Source organism: Microtus ochrogaster, linkage group LG4, assembly GCF_000317375.1.
Source record: "Microtus ochrogaster isolate Prairie Vole_2 linkage group LG4, MicOch1.0, whole genome shotgun sequence".
In the NCBI taxonomy this organism is placed as follows: domain Eukaryota; kingdom Metazoa; phylum Chordata; class Mammalia; order Rodentia; family Cricetidae; genus Microtus; species Microtus ochrogaster.
The window spans coordinates 35,066,846-35,086,376 of NC_022030.1; the positions used below are offsets into that span (position 1 = coordinate 35,066,846).

Genomic DNA, 19,531 nt, shown 5'->3' on the forward strand with positions numbered 1-19,531 from the left:
TGTGTGTGTGTGGGGGGGGGGGTCACCAGTCAGACATAGAGGAAGTGGAACATACTGTACTGAAGAGAGGAGCTACACGGCAGAAAGTAGGTTAACATGAACAAGTTAATATAAATAAGTTTGTCATTAACCCCACCCCGATTTTGAGACAGGGTTTTTATGTATAGCCTTGGCTGTCCTGGAACTTGCTCTGTAGGCCAGGCTGAACTCACAGAGATCCTGACTTTGCCCCCAAGTGCTGGGATTAAAGGCGTGCACTACCACACACAGCTAATTTAAGTTTTAACAGCTAGTTGGGAACAAGCCTAAGCTAAGGCCAATCTTTTATAATAAGAAGTCTCCATGTCATTATTTGAGAGCTGCGCTCCAAAGAAAGTCCGATTATACTTTTAAATTGCTGAGCCATCTCTCTAGCCCTTTCATCTTCTTTTTAAAAATATACAGGTAAATTATATGTGTGCTTCCGCCATATACACAGGCTCTGCAACTGACACGTTTCATGGCTCTCTCTACCATTTCCCCAAGATAGGGGTTCTCTGTGTAGCCTTGGCTGTCCTGGAACTCATTCCATAGACCAGGCTGGTCTTGAACTCACAGAGATCCACCTGCCTCTGCTTCTCTGGTGTGCCACCACTGCCTCCTCTCTACCGCATTTTTGAGAGAGGTTTTTATAATAAACTTAGAATTACTGATGTGGCTAGGTTGGCTGGCCAGTGAACCTCAGTGATCTCCAGGTCTCCACCTCCACAGTGCTGGGATCACAGTAATGTGTCACTGTACCCAGACTGCTTTCTGTGAGTGCTGAAGATCCGAGTGCAGGTCCTTATACTTGAGTAGCATGCATTTTACTGCTGAGTTATCTCTACAGCTTCCCTCAAAGTGTTTTTTTTTCTTTTTTTTTAAACAATATGCTTTCTTCTAGTATAGTGGTTTGAATGAGAAAAGTTCCCCGCAGGCTCAGATGTTTGAATACTTGGTCCTGGCACTGTTTGGATAGGTTTAAGAGTTGTTGCCTTACTGGAAGAAGTCTGTTATTGTTAAAAGAGGTAGGTTTTAGGATTTCAAAGCGTCATGCAACTTGCAGTGTGTTCTTGCTGATTCTTGTGGTCAGCTAAAGAAGTGGACTCAGCTTTTGACTACCATTCCTGCAGCTTCCCTGCCAGGGCAGACTCGTCCTTTTACACGTTGTCGTCCCTTTTACAAGTTGTTGCTGTTCTGGTGTTTTATCACAGCAACAGAAAAGTCACATCTATACTTTACTCTCTTAGTAACAACATGGGGCTGGGGATGTAATTCAGTTAGTAAAGAACTTGTTTATCATGCAGAAGGCCCTGAGTTCAGTTCCAGTACAAACTCGGTGTGGTGGCACATGCTTAGAATACCAGCACCAGGAAGGTAGGAGAATCAGAAGTTCTAAGTCATAATTGGATACACACTGAGTTTGAACCCAACCAACATCTTTAATACTAGACATGAAATTCAACTATAAATAAGTTCAACAGTTGCTAAAAATAAACAGAAACCTCAAGGATACCTGGGACCATCAAATGTGAAATCTTCAGGCTAACAAAGAGGAGCACCATGTGTCAGAGCTGGGCCTGGGACAACTCCTAGAGGCTGTCCACCTTCTTCTATACCAAGACCTAGCACCTCTTGGGCCATAGCTAAGGTTTAACTTTCCTTTAGCATCAGTGACTTAAGAAGAGAGAGCAAGAACAAGTACTATGAGAAAGAAGTTAGTTCAACAGCGATTCAGAGCCTGAATAAAGAACCTCAGTCCCTAACTGCAATGGTCTTATCAGTCTGATACAGGTATACCCTGTATACCCTGCTATAATGAATACAATCAATGTCTTACATGAGCATTGTTCTCAGCTTCAGGAAGTCATTGTGTTCTGGGTTCTCCACCTCTACAACACCCCATGGGTAGAGACGACCTCTGACCTTCTTGCCTTTGGCTTCAATCAACTGGTTGGAGCCAACCACAGAGAATGGGATACTGGCCTAGAAAGAAATATAAGATAGTAGGAGAATACCAATGTTCACTGTAAACAACAATGGACACAGAAATGGTTCCATGTTACTATATTACAAAATTCCTTTTTCTGTCATTGTTGTTTTGAGACAGGCTATGGATGGCCTAGAATTGGCTATACAGACTTGACTAACCTTTAACTCACAGTGATCATCCTTCCTCTGCATTTCCCAGCCTCCAGTGCTGGTATTGAATAGGCATGCCAGTACACCTGGCATTAACTATGTTTGACTGAGTGCTAAATGCATACACATTTTACTTAGAAATGTCAGTTATTTTCCAAATAGGGCAAATCAAATCTGCAATGACATGTTCAAGCCTTAAGTAAAAATTTCCTAAATATACTGAAATTAAAATATATTACTATAATACAACTTGCCCAGTCTTGATCAAATTTGTCTTTTAAAATATGTATGTAAGAAAACAGGGAAGAGAGCTGTTTATGTTATATATCTGGAGCCAGTTCTTACCTTGAGGAGTCTAGTCTGTTCCTTAAAATCTTCATCTTCATCTGACTCTGCATCTGGTAAGTGATAAATTTTGATGTTATGCTCTTCAATTTCATCCAAAATCTGGAACAATAACAAATTGTTATTGAATCAATTTTAGTTAACTGTATATAATTTTAACTAACCCATATTAGAAATTCAGAAGAACTGTATTCAAGACAGACCCTTGTTAAGTTCAAAGCCAATTTAATTTACTTATCAAGGTCCAGATAAGCCAGAACTACAAGATCACCTTAAAATAGTGACAACAAAACCAAAATAATATACCAAGAAATACGTAAGAGGTACTTGTATATTGAGGACTAAACAAATAAGTTATTTTCAAGTACTTTAAGAACTGTTAAAAAGGTTATTTATGTTTGCACTTTTATCAATAACAGTAATAATCGCAGGCAAGCCATCACTTTCAACACACAAAGCAGTAGCCCCAGTACAACAGCTAAACCGAAAATATTCCCACCATCATCTACCAAAAGAATCCGAGAACAAAGAGACACTGTGAGCACCTAAAGTTCCTGGACAATAGGCAGGTGTTTCATACATAATCATGGAATGAGAAGAGGTGTGTATAATGTAAGCAAAAAGAATTCTGGAAGAGTAATCCCAGTGCTTGTTGGCAAAGGCTGGTGGACCTCTGCATTCAAAGCCACCCTGTTTTACATAGCTAGTTCCAGGCCAGCCAAGGCTACACTGTGAGACTATCTCAAAATATTAAAATTATTGAATTAACTCATCTTGAGCTGGGCATGGTGGCACATGCCTTTAGTCCTAATATCAGAAAACCAAAATAAAAATAACAAACAACCAAACAGGGAACCATAGAGACTGGTCAGTGTTGGACTGGCTGAGATGCATCAGGTTATTTACCCAAACACAGGGAACAGTTCTACTTAGACACGCTCTTAAGTGGACCACTGCAGCAAAACAGACTTTCCTGGTGGTGCGGGAGAACTGTCTGTATTCTGTCAATCATGTTTTAAATAAACGCTGATTAGCCAGGCAGGAAATATAGGTGGGAAAAACCAGACAGGAAGTAGAAATGATGTAAGGAGAACAGGAGAATTTTGGGAAGGAGGAAGCTGATTCCTCCCACTCCTGCCCAGACCACCGAAGCAGCAGGATGTGAGCTTCCCCACTGAAAAAAGGTACTGAGCCACATGGCTAACATAGATCAGAAAAATGGGTTAATCAAGATGTGAGAGTTAGCCAGTGAGAGGCTAAAGCTAAAGTGCCAATCAGCTTATAATTTACAGAGACCTATGTGTGATTTTCTTTGGGGCTAAACAGCTGGTGGTACTGGGCAGGACAAAAACCCCAACAACAAACAAGCCAGATCCGTCCATGTTACACTGGAGAGTGTACCCTTTTGTTATATCATTCACTTAATACTTGTGGGAGTTCCTTTTACTCAGCCACTTGCTATTTAAAGAGGCTAATTTTATCTAAAAAGAATTTAAACTCTACAAATTTGATTCTTTCTGTGAGGATGAAAAGTAAAAACTAGAACAAACAAAAACTCTTCAAATAGTGAGTAAGCTTTGAATTCCAAAACACAATGGGAAATGAATTCTGTAGTGCTGCCTCTGGCAACTCAGTTGCAATCTTCCTTCCTCCTGCTTCCTGAGCTGGTTCAAAGTCATGCTGAGGAGGCATGGGTGGCCAGCTCTTACTTACCCTTTTCTTCAGCCGCTCACGTTCCTTCAGAGTGAGTGTGTCAGCTTTTGCGATGACAGGCACAATATTCACTTTATTGTGTATTGCTTTCATAAATGCAACATCTAAGGGCTTCAATCTAAAAACAATATTCAAAAGTCACATTTAGGGAAAGAATATGCATACAACACAATTTGCTTTTCTCAAAAACATCTCACTTCTTATATTACAACATGCAGCAGGTTTCCGTGATAAACAACTGACTCACCCATGTCCAAAAGGTGAGATAAAGTAGAAGCAACAATGAACCCTGTTATCAATGATGTGCCGCCTGTTCAGTCCACTCTCATCATGTAGGTAGCGTTCAAACTGCTCATCGATGTAGGAGATAATTGTCTTAAAACTGAAATGCAAATTTTAAGAGTAATAATGGGTACAGTGACAGGCAGTCACTAACTTCAAAGGAAAACAAGTTTCTCTTCTCTTTCCCATACATAAAACAATCCATAAGAGAAGACTGAATGTTAATCTTTAGCAAAATGAAGGTGTGTGTGTGCACGTGCATGTGTGTGTATGTTTAAAGTGTAATAAGTATTAAGTAGGTTTGGTAAAAAAAAAAAATGGGACTCAACAACCTAAGTACAGCAAGTTACAAAGTATCTGACAGGTAGCTTGTGAAATTAGAAGGCTGCCAACCCTTTTGAAACGTACCACTGCTTCACAGGGCACTATGGGAAAGCATGTAGTCCAAGTCAGGATTACATAAACTGTCAAGCAGAATGGTGAGAAGGGGGGCATTCTTAATGCAGAAGAAGGACAAAAAGGAACTCCTTCCCCCTTGTTCCTTTTCTCAGTGATGCTAAGTTGACGCTTTATTTTAGCAGGTTTAGAACGAGAAAGCAGGTACGAAAGTAGGATTTTCTGCACGATGAGCAGGCTGCTTAACCTTCTTAATTTCCTTATTTGTGAAAATAATGGCAAAGGGAAGTCATTCACAGGTACTATGACTCAATTTCACCTCCTACCATACGGAAGGGACGTACATATACTACAAACAGCAACTTGTCCACTGGTTGCAGTTCATATCACAGTGCTTTATGTTAGCAATTACAGATTAACTTTTGAATCTCAGGTCTTATTAGAGTGCTCTTAGAAAAATTCTCAAGCTGAACATAGTGGCTCAAAAGTATTATCAAAATACTTAGGAAGACAAGGCAGGAGAATTTTGAATTCAAGGCCAGTCTATATGATATAGTGAAACACTGCTTCAAAACAGCCAATATTTAGTACTTTAAAATGATTAGATCCAGCATTTCAAGTGTTATTAACATTGTCTATAAATGTAAATCCATTCAATTAAATAAGTGAAAAAAATGCATAGCACTTGGCACTTTTGGGGTTCTGCACCCTCTGGATTCCTACCAATCCCTGCAGTTGATGGCATCCCCATAGCCAGGTGTGTCCACTACTGTAAGCCGAAGCTTGACGCCCCGCTCTTCAATCTCAACAGTTGAAGCCTCAATTTGGACAGTTCTTTCAATTTTCTCTAGAAAAGAAACAAACTTAATAGAAAATGTACTTTAAAAATCAAACATACAGCCGGGCGGTGGTGGCGCACGCCTTTAATCCCAGCACTCGGGAGGCAGAGGCAGGCGGATCTCTGTGAGTTCAAGACCAGCCTGGTCTACAAGAGCTAGTTCCAGGACAGGCTCCAAAGCCACAGAGAAACCCTGTCTCGAAAAACAAAAAAACAAAAAAAAAACAAAAAAAACAAAAATCAAACATACTAAAGGAAAGATTATCCATTATCTATGTTCTTATGAAAAATGACTTGCAAGAAGGTATTCCTGCCAACTGCTAGGATTAAAGATGTGTGTCACCACCACCCAGCTTATGTAACTTTTTAAAGATATAAAATTCTTTCAGTTGAGTTTCTCATCCAAAGTACAATAGAGATAGAAAACTAGGACTTTACTAGATAACGAAATAAAATAAAGTTTAGTTGCACAGATACAGAACAAAGTCTACAATCAAGATCCTAGGAGCTCAGAAAAAGCCCACTTTTCATACTTAAGTGGACAGTCTATAAAACACAAAATGGCTAAGCAAAACACACCTCTAAGGCTTAAGGCATCAATTATATATTCTAACAATATTCAGATAAAAATTATACTTAACAGTAACATAAAAATATTCACCTGCAGCTCCAGGTATAATTCTTTCTGGGTAGAGATCAGTCAGGAATAAGCTGTTTATGAGAGTTGATTTTCCAAGACCAGATTCACCTGAAATGAAAACGAAAACATTGTCATGATGTTCACCATATAATTGTTAAAACTATAGTGTTTACCATCACATCTGCTTCACGAAAAGGGACATGTATGCTAAAGGAACATGAGCAACCTGCTTAAAGAACAAGAATCCAAGACAAGGGGATAGTACAATTTGGTAGTGGCATGATCACAAACAGTTTTATCTCTTCACAGGTGTAGAGAATGTACTTTGTAATTTCACTGTTGTTCTTTAAAATAAACTTTGATTTCTATTTCTTAAAAACCTCCATAATTACTTCACTCTCTGACTCTTTGTGCCTTTAATACTTTCACAACAATTTTCTACTACTCAAATTAAGAAAGTACACTCGATCCTGTCAAAAACACATTTAGCATACATGAAACCACATGTATGACACACTTCTTTATGCTTTTTGAATAATCTGATAAAGACTTTAGGTCTTAACAGCACAAACCAATTTTAGTGCCTTCCCAAACTTCTTGGTATAAAGGTAAACAATCTTATCACCCGGGGTTCGAGGTGCACTAGTTTTTATAGAGACTATATTATAGGAAAGACTACAATAGTATGGGGCATGCCGAGTGCCTATAAACACCATCCATGGAAAAGTGATTTTGTTGCTCTGAGATGGGGTTTTACTATGTAATTCAGGTCCTTTTAAAGAGCAGTGTTTACTCTTTAAAATATATGAATAATAAATTTTAAAATATATTTAAAATAATATATGAGCTGTTCCAGGATATTTTGATCACATCCTAAAGCTCCCAAGAGCTGACCAAAATTTACCAGAGGGTTTGGAGGACTGAGAACAGAAAAACACAAGGAGTATAGGGTGGGGTTTAGAGAGTCTCAGCTTCTTTGGATTGAGGAATGAGAGGGGGAGGGTCACTGGTTGCTTCACCGCAGCTTTTCTGATCATTCAAGTTCTTACTCCAAAATCTGATTCCCAAGTTTTTATTGATAAACAATAATTAGAAAAATGCTTTGCTGGGGTGCAGATCTCTGGGTTTCCCTTACTCCTTCAACAAATAGTAAAATGCCTCCAAGGATATGTTGTGGGATATTTGTACAGTGTGTGAAGATGTACTGCTCTGATTGGTATAATCAAAAGCTGAACTTAATAGCTAGACAGGAGAATACAGGTGGGACTTGTGGGCAGAGAGAACTCTGGAAAGAAAAGAGCAGAGACAGCAGCCAGATGCAGAGGAAATAGGATGGGCAGTACAAAGATTTGATAAAGAGCCATGTGGAAGAACGTAAAAAAAAAAAAATATGGGTTAACTTAAGTAATAAGAACTAGTTAGGAGCAAGCCTAAGCTAAAGTCAACCATTCATAACTTTTGAGTCTCTTGGTCATTAATTGCAGGTTGGCAGTCCCAGTGAGAAAGTGCAACTACATTGAAGTCATGTTTCCAGCTTCAAGGTAATATTTTTCTGTATAAAATAAAAAGATTTACATTAAATTATGTGTATTGTAGTTGGGGGTTATGTAGAAGTGAGTAAAGGAGCCTGATGAGAACAGAGAAGATGAATCCCCCAGAAGCTCGAGTTAAAGGCAGCTTTGTGTTACCTGACAAGAAGGCTGGACTGAACTCGGGTCCTCTGCAAGAATAGCAAGCTCTCATAATGGATCAGACATCCCTCCAACCACCAACATAATGTTTAATGAAGCATTTTTTTTCTTCTTCATAACTATTCCTTATGACCTATGAGATGTGTTATAGCTCTGTCAGAAAATTATGCTTATCTACTTTCTTCTAAATTTTTGCTTTTCATGCTTATCTACTTTCTTCTAAATTTTTGCTTTTCATTATGTATAGGATCTCTTTCAAGTTAATTTGCAAGTACAATAGGAAGTACTAGCTTAAGATAATTTTTTTCCACCAACACTCAGTTAATATTTTTTTAAAAATTAGCTTTTCACTACTGAATAATCCTGGTACCTCAGTCAAAAGTAACTAACCTTATAACATGGATCTATTTCTGGGCTATTAGTCTCCATGCCTTGATTATTCTAGGTAAGTCTTCAAATCTAGTTAAGTTCTCCAACTTTGTTCATTTTCTAAGCTGCTTTGTCCACTCTAAGTTCTCTGAATTTTCATTTAAACTTTGGAATTAAGATTTTCTTTGTTGGTTTTTTTTTTTTTTTTGGTTGTGGTTTGTTTTTTTGAGACAGGGTTTCTCTGTGTATCCCTAGCGGTCCTGGGACTCTCTCTGTAGATCAGGCTGCCTCAAACTCACAGAAATTTGCCTGCCTCTGCCTCCTGAGTGCTGGGATTAGAGGCATGTGCCACCACCCCATCTTGGAATTAGATTCTTAATATCTATTTTTTTTAATAGCCCAATAAAAATTTTGATTGGGAACAAACTGACTGTGTACAATCTGGGGGAGAAAGGATATCATCTGTGATGGCTTGAATGAGAAATGGTCCCTCTAGGCTCAGGCATTTGAATATTTGTTCACCAGTTTGCGGCCCTATCTGGAGAGGTTTCCCGGTTAGAGAAAACAGATCATTTAGGGGTTAGGCTTTGAGAGTTCTATCCCTCCCCTACTTTCAATTCGCTCTTTGCTTTTGTGCCTGCCTTTGAAAAGGTAAGATCTCAGCGTTGTATTCCTGTAGCTATATCTGCTCCTTGCTTTCAGAACTCCCCACCATGACAAACTCATTCTTCAAGAACCATAAGCAAAAACAAAAACAGAAAAAAAACTGAGACAACAACAAAACCATCTCTTCCTTAAGTTGCCTTGGTCATGGTTATTTTAGCAAACCTACAAAAGTGATCTACACATCTTCTTAACAGTTTCCAAACAGAGCAGATCTCACAATTAACTTAGATTGTCTTAACCTCTCAGCATACATAGTTCTCACACATATTTTGCTAGACTTAAAGACTAAAGAGTATGCTTTTATTTTTATTTTACAGTGAGAGTATTGTCAAGATTCTGTCTCCCTTCTCCTCCTCCAACTTTGTTTTTAGAGATAGTCTCATATGGCAGAGAATGGCCTCAAACTCTCTAGATGGCCAAGGATGGCATGAACTATTAATGCTTCCCACTTAAGTGCTGAGATTACAGATATACACCACCATGTCCGATTTGGTTCTGTCCTTAAAATTATTTATTTACAGTTCAGGTACATAAGTGTTTTGCCTGTGTGTATTTGGTGTATGTACCTTTGGGGCCTGTCCTTGGAACTAGCTCTTATAAACCAGGCTGGCCTCGAACTCAGAGATCTAGCTGCCTGCCTCTGACTCCCCAAGTACTGGGATTAAAGGCGTGCCACCACCACCCAGACACTGTTGTATCCTTGATTTCATTCTCCCACTCAGATAAAAAGTAACCTGAAAGACCCATATAATTTGTTTCTAAAGGTCTAAATTCCTTCATTGCCTACTGTTTATGGTTAAAACAAACAACAACAAACCCAATGCATACCTGCTTTACTTAATCAAGTTATCCACTACAGGACAGCTAGTTTATTAAAGAGGCTGATAAACCTCAGGCATCAATTCAAATCCAGTCTGCTGCCTTTCTTATAAACGAAGCTCTACTGGGACATCATTATGCCTATCTGTGCTATCTGTCTACGGCTGCTTTCCTACTCTAAGTTTAGAGCTGACTATCATGATCAAATTATATGCACATAAAGGTAATACTAATGTGACCCTTTTAGAAAGATTACTGACCCCTGACTTATGCATAGTCTGAGAGTGAAGATAGTGCTTACTTTTTTAAGCGCTATATAATCAAATAATAATGTGATAGAGTATACTGGTCTTTTCTAATGAGAACTTAAATTCCCATTATTTGTATTATTTAATTACTCGTAAAATATGTTGGCATCTACTCTTCTTCAGGAACAATCCCAAATGTCTTCATTTTAGGTCTGTACACCATTGTCCTACTTAATCATGACCATCATAAAGCTTTTCAAACGCTTACTTCCTCAGTTTCGAATATTCTGCAATTGCCAAAAACTAATTAAAATGCAACATGGCTAAAAGAATCAACAATTTGCCATTAAAGCCAGGTGTGGTTGGTAGCTCATGCCCTGAGCTCCAATATAAAGGAGTCAGTGACATGCATATCTCTGTGGGCTTAAGGCCAGCCAGGGCTACATAATGAAACCCTGTTTAAAAAGAAAACAACAATAACAACAATTAAAACCTCCACTACAGTTTATCATTAAGCTTCTATTGCCATGCTAAAATACAATATATGCTATGATCCATAACACGGTATGACAGAATCTGTATCTGACAAGCACAAATACATTCAAGCAACCATTCAATTTCAATAGTCCTCCACTGTAATTTTATGAATTACTATTTTTAAGTGAAAATTAAACACAATACTAATTAAATGATTATATTCATCATCTCCAATAAGTAAAAATTCTGCAAATTCACCTTTAATAATATCTCACAAATTTAGGCTATCAGAAAATTTGACTGTCTCTTTTTTGTTGTTGTTCTTGTTTTTCGAGATAGGGTCTCTCTGTGTAATCCTAGCTGTCCCAGAGTTACCAATGTAGACCAGGCTGGCCTTGAACTGACTGAGATCCTCCTGCTTCTGCCTCACAAGTGCTAGGATTAAAGGCATTCACCACCATATCGTCTTTGAGATCCTTCTGGTTTGGTGTCTCATGAGAGAGTAGCTAATGTCGGCAGGGATGGCAAACATGCAAAGGAAAACTAGGTGGGACTAGAGGATGCTTCTGAAGTGGGTCACCAATAAGGCTACTGGCAGCCTCAGTTCCTTGCCTAATAGTCTTTTACAAGGTCATGACAGCTAGATGCCTCTAGAGAGAATGACTCAAGCGATGGCAAGGTAGGAGCCATAATATCTTTACGACATAGTATTGGAAGTTCTATCATTTCTTCAACATCCACTGGCTGTATTAACCCTGTTTAAAAGTGGAGCAAAAAAGAAAGTAAAGCACTTCCTGCTCTAGCCTGATGACATAAATTCTATCCTTAGAACCCATATAAAGATGAAAGGAGAGAACCACCTCTACAGTGTGCCCTGTGCACACTAAACACACGTATGCATGCACTCACGCGTACGCACGCATACACACAAATACAAAAAACAAAAACAAAACAAAATTAAACAAAAAACCCACTCAGTATGGGAAAGGACTGGTAAGGGTTGTGACTACTTTAAGTATCACTGATGACTATTTTGAAAGTTAATTATCACAAAGAAACATTCATTGTACACAAATAAGAAAATAGCATAAATCATATTTTCCTTTTACACAAAATTTCCTGAATATATATGTACACATAAGTGAAATCCTGGTCAAATAACAAATGTTTTTAAGATCCATAGGTGATTTTGCCAAAAAAGAAATTTTCTTAATTATATGATAGGTCAGGTCAGTGCATTTCAGGTTGGGAAAAGGGGATATTTAGTAAAATAATTTCTTACCAACCACCATCAGTGTGAACTCGAACCCCTTTTTCACTGATTTTCGGTGAACTTGATTGGGAAGATTTGCAAATCCAACATAGCCAGGAGTTTCTGGATTTATAAACTGAGTTGGTTGTTGCTAAAGTAAGATTTTAAAAATAAAAAAGAGCTAATGAACATCTTATTGGTTGCTTTTATGACATTATCAGACCTGTGATAAACATAGGCAATCAGCAGTTCTATACATTTAAAAAAAAAAATCAAAGAAACTTCACAAATTATTATTTTCAAAACTTATACCATTATCAGAAAACAGTGTTCACTTAAGAGGACTAAAGAAAACACAATCTGGAGCTAGAGAGACAGCTCAGCAGTTAAGAGCACTGGCTGTTCTTCCAGAAGAACTATGTCAATTCCCAGCATCCACATGGAAGCTCACAACTGTCTGTAACTCCAGTTTCAAGGATTTCAACACCCTCATACAGATAGACATATGCAGACAAGACACAAAAAATAAAAATAAGTCATTAAAAAAACATGATTCAAACTTTGTAGCTATATGCTGACCCATAATTAATATTTTGTTAAATATTCTCCTTAGCAATTTAACTATGCAAAATATAGAATATTAAATTATCTCAGCGCAATAAATGAAATTACAGCTTAAGATAAAGAGAATTCAGAAAACAGACTCCTTTCATTCATTCAACACTTAGCTAAAGAAGAGCCTACAATAAGTTATTAGGTATGATGGGTCTGTGAAAACATCTGGGAAAAAACAATTCTTGCTATTCTTCCTCTTATGACAGACACAAAACTTTTTGTCTATGGAAAGACAGAGAAGCTAGGAATGGAATGTTGAGAATTCAGCTTAAAAAAAAAAACTATGAAACAAAAAACTAAGCCCACAGCTGACTATACTGAAATATCTGTTTGTTTGAGACAGGCTCCCTGTACATTCCTGGCTGGTCTGGAGCCTGCAATCTTCCTGCATCAGCCTTCCAAGTGCTGAGATTATAGGCATGTGGCACCGTAAAGAGGCACAACGGTAAAGAGATTGATACAAGAATTCTTGATGAAAAAATACCTGGTAAGACTAAAGATGACTGAAGATGTGATAAATCAAAAACAGTAAACCCACAATCTAGGATATGGGAAGATAGAGTACTTGCTTTGCAAGTCTGAGAACCTGAATTCAACCACTAGAACCTAAATTAAAAAACAAACACACATACACCAAAGCCAAAAAAAAACCAAAAAAAACAACAACAACAAAAAAAAAAAAACGGGCATGGGTGGTAAGCCTTTGTGATCCCAGACCTGGACAAGCAAAGACAGGTAGACAGTTGAAGCTCTAGGCCAGTGAGAGATCTGTTTGTCTCTCAGTCTCTCTCCCTTCCTCCTCCAACATGATAAAAGAGGAGAGGGGACAAATAAGCCTACAAACAAAACACTGGTGAAGAGTGAGGAATGGTGCCCAAAGACCCAAGATTGACGTCTGGCTTCTACATACACATACACACACACACACACACACACACACACACACACACACACACACACACGCTAATGTACGTACACACATTAAAGGCTGAGTGGGCTAGCCCAGGGAGTGCGTGTAGCTAGGTGCAGACGAGGAACCAGCACCATGTAAGTTCTTTCTAAAAGGAGCAACTTCACCATCGGTTTCTGTACTCTGGGGAGCTGAGCAAAGTGGGGGTCTTCTCAAACATGTGGACATCCAAAGCTGCACTCAACACATTAAAGCTGAGTAGACCAGAGAACAAGAAGACCTCTGACGTGCCACAAGCACACGCTTACACTTTCATCCTGTTCTCATATGGCCAGCTCTCACAGAGCCACAGACACGCAGATTCACATGCACACAAACATACACCCATACAAACACCATACTCTAACACACTATACTCATACAGCTCTCAGAAACTCAAACAATCTTGTGCTGGAGAGATGGCTCAGTGGTTAAGAGCACTTGTATGTTCTTCTAGAGATCCTGAGTTCAATTCCCAGCAACCACAAGATGGCTCCCAACCATCCGTAATGAGATCTGGCGCCCTCTTCTGGCCTTACACATTCATGCAGACAGAACACTGTATTCATAATTAATAAATAAATAAATACATCTTTTAAAAAATAAAAGAAACACATACATATCCTTACACACTCAGACTGTCATTCACTACTAGGAACTCCCACATGCACACCTACACATTCCCACTCATGCATATATACACAACACACTTTTTCTTCACATATACAAGTCTTACGCATACCATACGCAGTTGCACAGTTACACACATGCATACACACCCCACACACATTGTGTAATGCAAAAATCCTTCAATTTATGCAGTGGCATATTAAAAATGAAAACATTTTAATACACTATCTGAACTAGATGAAAAAGACAAGGTAAAGCCTTTCTTTGAATGACATTTTCTAACTATCCATTCACATATACACACAGATAAAAATATACCTAAAACCATCATAATGATTATTTCTGGGTTCTAAAATAATGTTTTTGTTTATCTTTGTTCCACATTATTTTATAGAAAGCAAAAACTCATGTTATGGCTTTCTTTTCTTAAAATTTTATGTGCATTAGTGTTTTGCCATGTGATTTGGGCACCCTGGAACTGGGATTAAGAGACAGTTATGAGCTGCCATATGGTTGCTGGGAATTAAACCTGGGTCCACTGGAAGAGCTGTCAGTGCTCTTAACTGCTGAGTCATCTTTCCAGTCCCATGGCTTTTCATTTATAATAATAAACACCCATAGACTAAATAATAAAGGACAAAGACTAAAAAATGAAGAAAAATGGTAATTTTGCAGTTTTAACCACAAGTCTCACTTTGTTAGCTTATATCCATTAGAGCTAATTTATACAAAGATTCTGGACCACTTTATAAGGGCTAAACCAATGTAGCATGTCTAAAAGCCCCAACAATTTAATTATATGAATTACTAGAATTTTGAATTGCTACTTGATTGGTTTTGGGGAAAAAAAATCTAAGACAGTTAAGATGATTTGCACTGACAAATTTAAAAATTTGGAAAAGGTAACTCAAAACTTTGGACTGAAAACCCAAAATTGGAAATTTACCTATAGAAACCCTACTTTTTAACTATCTGATAATATAAAACAATTTCTATTTATATATATATATATGACCATATATATATATGACCTTACCTTAGACATCTTCCTTGATTTTTCTGTCTATCTGTTAAAAAAACAAATGTCTGAATTTGAATACACATATTTAACAACATGAAATGACCCATGAAGATACAGACATGTGACATCAGTTTGTTTCTAAAGCTTCTCTATAGCTTCAAACATTGCCCTAGAAATGATGTGGTAATCATTACTCAATAGAAAAACAAAACTAGATAAGTTGCTAAAAGCAATTGTACACATGGTTCTACAAAATGGAACTATTATTGTTTTTATTATTTTTTGGTCTTTCAAGACAGGGTTTCTCTGTAGTTTTGGAACCTGTCCTGGAACTAGCTCTTGTATAACAAGCTGGCCTTGAACTCAAAGCCATCCGCTTGCCATTGCCTCCCAAGTGCTGGGATTAAAGGTGTGCACCACCGCCCAGCCCAAATATATTTTTTCAGTACCGATTACATGTTAGACATCAGGAATGAGATGGGAGAAAAACAACCTACAACTTAACCGAAGCCTTTCAAAGAAGAAAGGATACCCCTGTGCCTGTAGTACTGTACCCTGATTTGTGTGCCATCTCTTCCTGAAAGATTCCTAGAGTGACTTGGGAACTAAATTTTAGCACCGAGGCACAAAGTGCACTGTGAAGCACACTTACAAGTAAAGAGGACAGATTGAATTTGTTAATATTTATTTATGTGCCTGCCTGGTGATCTCTGAAGTCAGAAGGTATCAGACCCCCTGGATTTGGAATTATGAATGGTTGTAAGCCACCATGGAGATGCCAAGAACCAACCCGGGGTATTCTGAAAGAGTAGTAAAAGCTGTTAGGCACTAAGTCCACCTCTCTAGCCCCAGAGGACTGAATTCTTACACAAATTTTACAACCTTGAAACTTTGGGAAACAGGGAGTGTTAATTTTGATTTCCTTTAAAACTCAGAAAGCTTCTTTGATGTTTTCTAAACCTTAACATACATGAGCACTGCAAACCCCAATTTTCTCTCTCAAACAGAAATGTTTTCAAGCTCCTAAGACAAAATGAGGTTCCCGCACTTTACTGTATTTGGGCAGGCATGCAAAAAAATGGGCCTTTAATTCGGTATTATTATGTTTCATGGGAAACCTAGGTTACAGTTTTGATTCTCATTTTCTAGTGGCTTCTATAAGCCTTACTGTTGAAAAAATAAGGAAACCTACATTATTACAAGAACTTTCAAAGTGCTGGGCTGAGGGAAAACAAAAAAGAATAAAATTTTCCTGTCAAAAACAAATACCAGAGTCTGTACATTAATCAGCTCTCTGAAACTATGAATAGATGAGTGAATTAAGGCCTTGGGTAGAAAGGACAATCTTAAAAAATGCTATTAATAAAACAACTAAAAATAGTAATCCCAGCAAAATTGAAAAATTAGGAGCAGGGGTAAAAGCAGAGAAATAAAACTTTCTAAAGGAGAAATGGATCAGAGGAAATATGGTTTGTCAGAAGCTATACCCTGACTGCAAAGAATAGAGTCCAGTTAGGAAATAAATGGAAAAGTAAACACTAATGGGGAAAAAAGTAGACTTTCTGAATCAATAAAAAAATACAAAACTATGTGTGCTGGCCTACGTACCTGTACCCCCAACACAAGGGAGACTGAATTCAAAATTAGCCCTGGATAATCTGTCTTGCATTGTGGGTTTTGTTTTTTCCTTCCTCCTATTATATATTTCTTGCTATTATATATTTCAAACTTAACAGGGATCCAATTGTCTGTCTCTGAGTTCTGCAATTAAAAGAGTGATCCACAACACTCAGCCAATATTTATCTTGTTTAAGCCTTAAAAAATAAAAGTAACAGCAACCTAATCAAATCTGTAGAACATAGGGAAAAAGAAGAAATTATCAATAACAATCTTACATCAAGACAAAAAAGATGAAGTTAAAAAAGATGAGCGTGGAAAAAGGTACCCTCCTTAAAAGGCAGACTGTGTTAAAACAAACAGACCAGGCAGTAATAACCTGATTGTACTGCATACGGAGTGAAGGTAGGGCAAGAAAGGTTGAAAATAAGAGGCAGGCAAAGAGATACCCCACCAGTGCCAACACAGACAAACTGGAAGTTGATTTTTTTTAAATATTTATTTATTATGTATACAATATTCTATCTGGCATGTATGCCTGCAGGCCAGAAGAGGGCACCAGACCTCATTACAGATGGTTGTGAGCCACCATGTGGTTGCTGGGAATTGAACTCAGGACCTTTGGAAGAGCAGGCAATGCTCTTAACCACTGAGCCATTTCTCCAGCCCTGGAAGTTGATTTTTAAGTCACAGAAGAGTAACTGACCAGAGAAAATGTTAACAATGTATTTTAACATAAAACACGTAGGATACAGTTTAATACCATTTGTATGGAAAGAAAAATACACATATGTACAAAATCATGCATAAAGTATTAAGAAAGATATACACCCCACATTTATGGTTATCTATTTGTTGTTTTGTTTTTCGAGACAAAGTTTCTCTGTTACTCTGGCTGTCCTGGAACTCAGTTTTGTAGACCAGGCTAGACTGGAACTCGCAGAGATTCTCCTGCCCCTACCTCCCAAGTGCTGGGATTAAAGGTTAGCTGCGCCGCTGCCACCCCCACCCCATGTTCACATCTTATAGTTGAACTGGATTTGATTACAACTTCCCGAATATAGTTCATCAGCCCAGCAACTAATATACTTCATTTGTTTCTCTGAAATTAGTCTAAAATAATTTTTTTTTTACCACAGCCTGCCTCATAGGTCACAAAATATTTCCATCATACAGCTACTGCTGCTTCCATTAAAAAGTAGATGTGACTTGCTTTTATATATTGGTGTATGGAGAACATTCTTAACTAGTAAAAAGAATGCCAAAGTAGACACATGGCTGTACAAAGTTATATAGAAAACTGGAAATTCTCTACAAATGATTTTCTCTTTTTTTAACACAGGAAAAAAAACCACTATCATTAGCTGTTTTACATTTCTGGTATAGTTTGAAATGTGTAATTCAGGAGTTAGAGCTGAAGATTTCTCCTCCTACCAGCAAATGACTTGTAGTGAAAATTATGGATTTCATTTCCAAATATGGCTATTAATATTTTTTAAATTAACAATTTTAAGTGAGGGAAAATGAGATCAGGGATATTAAAAATGTTTGTCTTCTGTAAAAAGTCAAAACAAACGTTAGAAAAAACATCAAAAAAGAATTTAAAATTTATTGTGGCAAGAAAATTAGCTCCTTCCCCCAGCATCAAATTCTTCCTGCTTTTATTGATGTCCATGTATCAAAAATGTCAAGATTGTGAAGTTATTTTGATTTTAATAAATGACATCTAAAGTCTTTAACAGTTAAAACATAGAATATATTTAGGATCCCATGATAACAGAGTTGTGTCCCAAATATACACGTATAGGTCATCCTACCACTCTTGATAACTTACATTAAATAATGCCAAAAATAAGGTTTTCTGTTTCAGAACCCACTCTACTGTAAAGCTGTTTACTGGATTCTCATTTAAAATAGTAAGCAAGAATGTGGATCTTCTGAGGTTAAAGATCAGAGACAAACACCTGCCCAACTTCAGATGCTTTCCATGCTCTTGTACTTCCCCCAACTCCTTCCTTCTTCTGCTCCCTCCCTTGGGAGTGAAACCCAGACAAGTCTGTGGTTAGCTGATTAATATAGTAACTATTGGCATCATATCTGTAAGGAAGCAAAATCTGTCAAAGGGCAATTTTCTGTCTTTGCCCTTTCACACAGTTCATTCCTGCCTTTTTTCACTTTCTTCTTTCCCAAACTCATAGATGACTAGAGTGAACGTAAAGTTCTCCACCAGCAGCTGTTGGTAAGTTTGAAATGATCTGATCCTAGCAGAACCCTTCCATACCAGTGGGATACTACCAACACGACATTCCTCCCGTTCAAAATCTCCATCATCCTCACAGTCCTGCAAGATGGTCTGCTTATCCTTACACCTTATGCTACAGGCACAGATATTATGGGCGAACACTGACTATTTTCTTAGTCTCCCGGAGATTAACAAGAATCATTTTTACTCATTTAGAACAAAGTATTGTGGCCAAGCGTGCTTTAAAAGTACTTCTTCCTGCCGGGCGGTGGTGGCGCACGCCTTTAATCCTAGCACTCGGGAGGCAGAGGCAGGAGGATCTCTGTGAGTCTGAGGCCAGCCTGGTCTACAGAGCTAGTTCCAGGACAGGCTCCAAAGCCACAGAGAAACCCTGTCTCGAAAAACCAAAAACAAAAGAAAAAAGAAAAAAAAAACTTGTCCCAACATTCTCTACCCCACTAAATCACTTTTACTGCCCAATAATAGTCATGGCCCCAAGTTTGACTGAATTGATATTGAAAAATATCAGTCTGAATATGTGATTAATTAACCTTAACAGA

At 37.9% G+C, this 19,531-nt stretch overlaps 1 protein-coding gene across 2 annotated transcripts in view; it reads right to left on the reverse strand.

The window, feature by feature from the left end:
- Window positions 1–19,531, reverse strand: part of Sept2 (septin 2) — a 36,375-nt gene that overhangs the window by 9,386 nt on the left and 7,458 nt on the right. The window contains exons 2-9 of one of the 2 annotated variants that reach the window (XM_013351614.1): window positions 15,127–15,153; window positions 11,927–12,047; window positions 6,396–6,482; window positions 5,620–5,743; window positions 4,466–4,600; window positions 4,219–4,336; window positions 2,506–2,607; window positions 1,859–2,004 (exon numbers count right to left, since the gene is read on the reverse strand). In XM_013351614.1, the coding sequence (XP_013207068.1) occupies window positions 1,859–2,004; window positions 2,506–2,607; window positions 4,219–4,336; window positions 4,466–4,600; window positions 5,620–5,743; window positions 6,396–6,482; window positions 11,927–12,047; window positions 15,127–15,135 (842 nt within the window). In that variant the 5' untranslated portion in view covers window positions 15,136–15,153. Of the gene's footprint in view, window positions 1–1,858; window positions 2,005–2,505; window positions 2,608–4,218; window positions 4,337–4,465; window positions 4,601–5,619; window positions 5,744–6,395; window positions 6,483–11,926; window positions 12,048–15,126; window positions 15,158–19,531 lie in introns of both variants that reach the window. The other variant, XM_005361373.2, reaches the window with a different exon arrangement.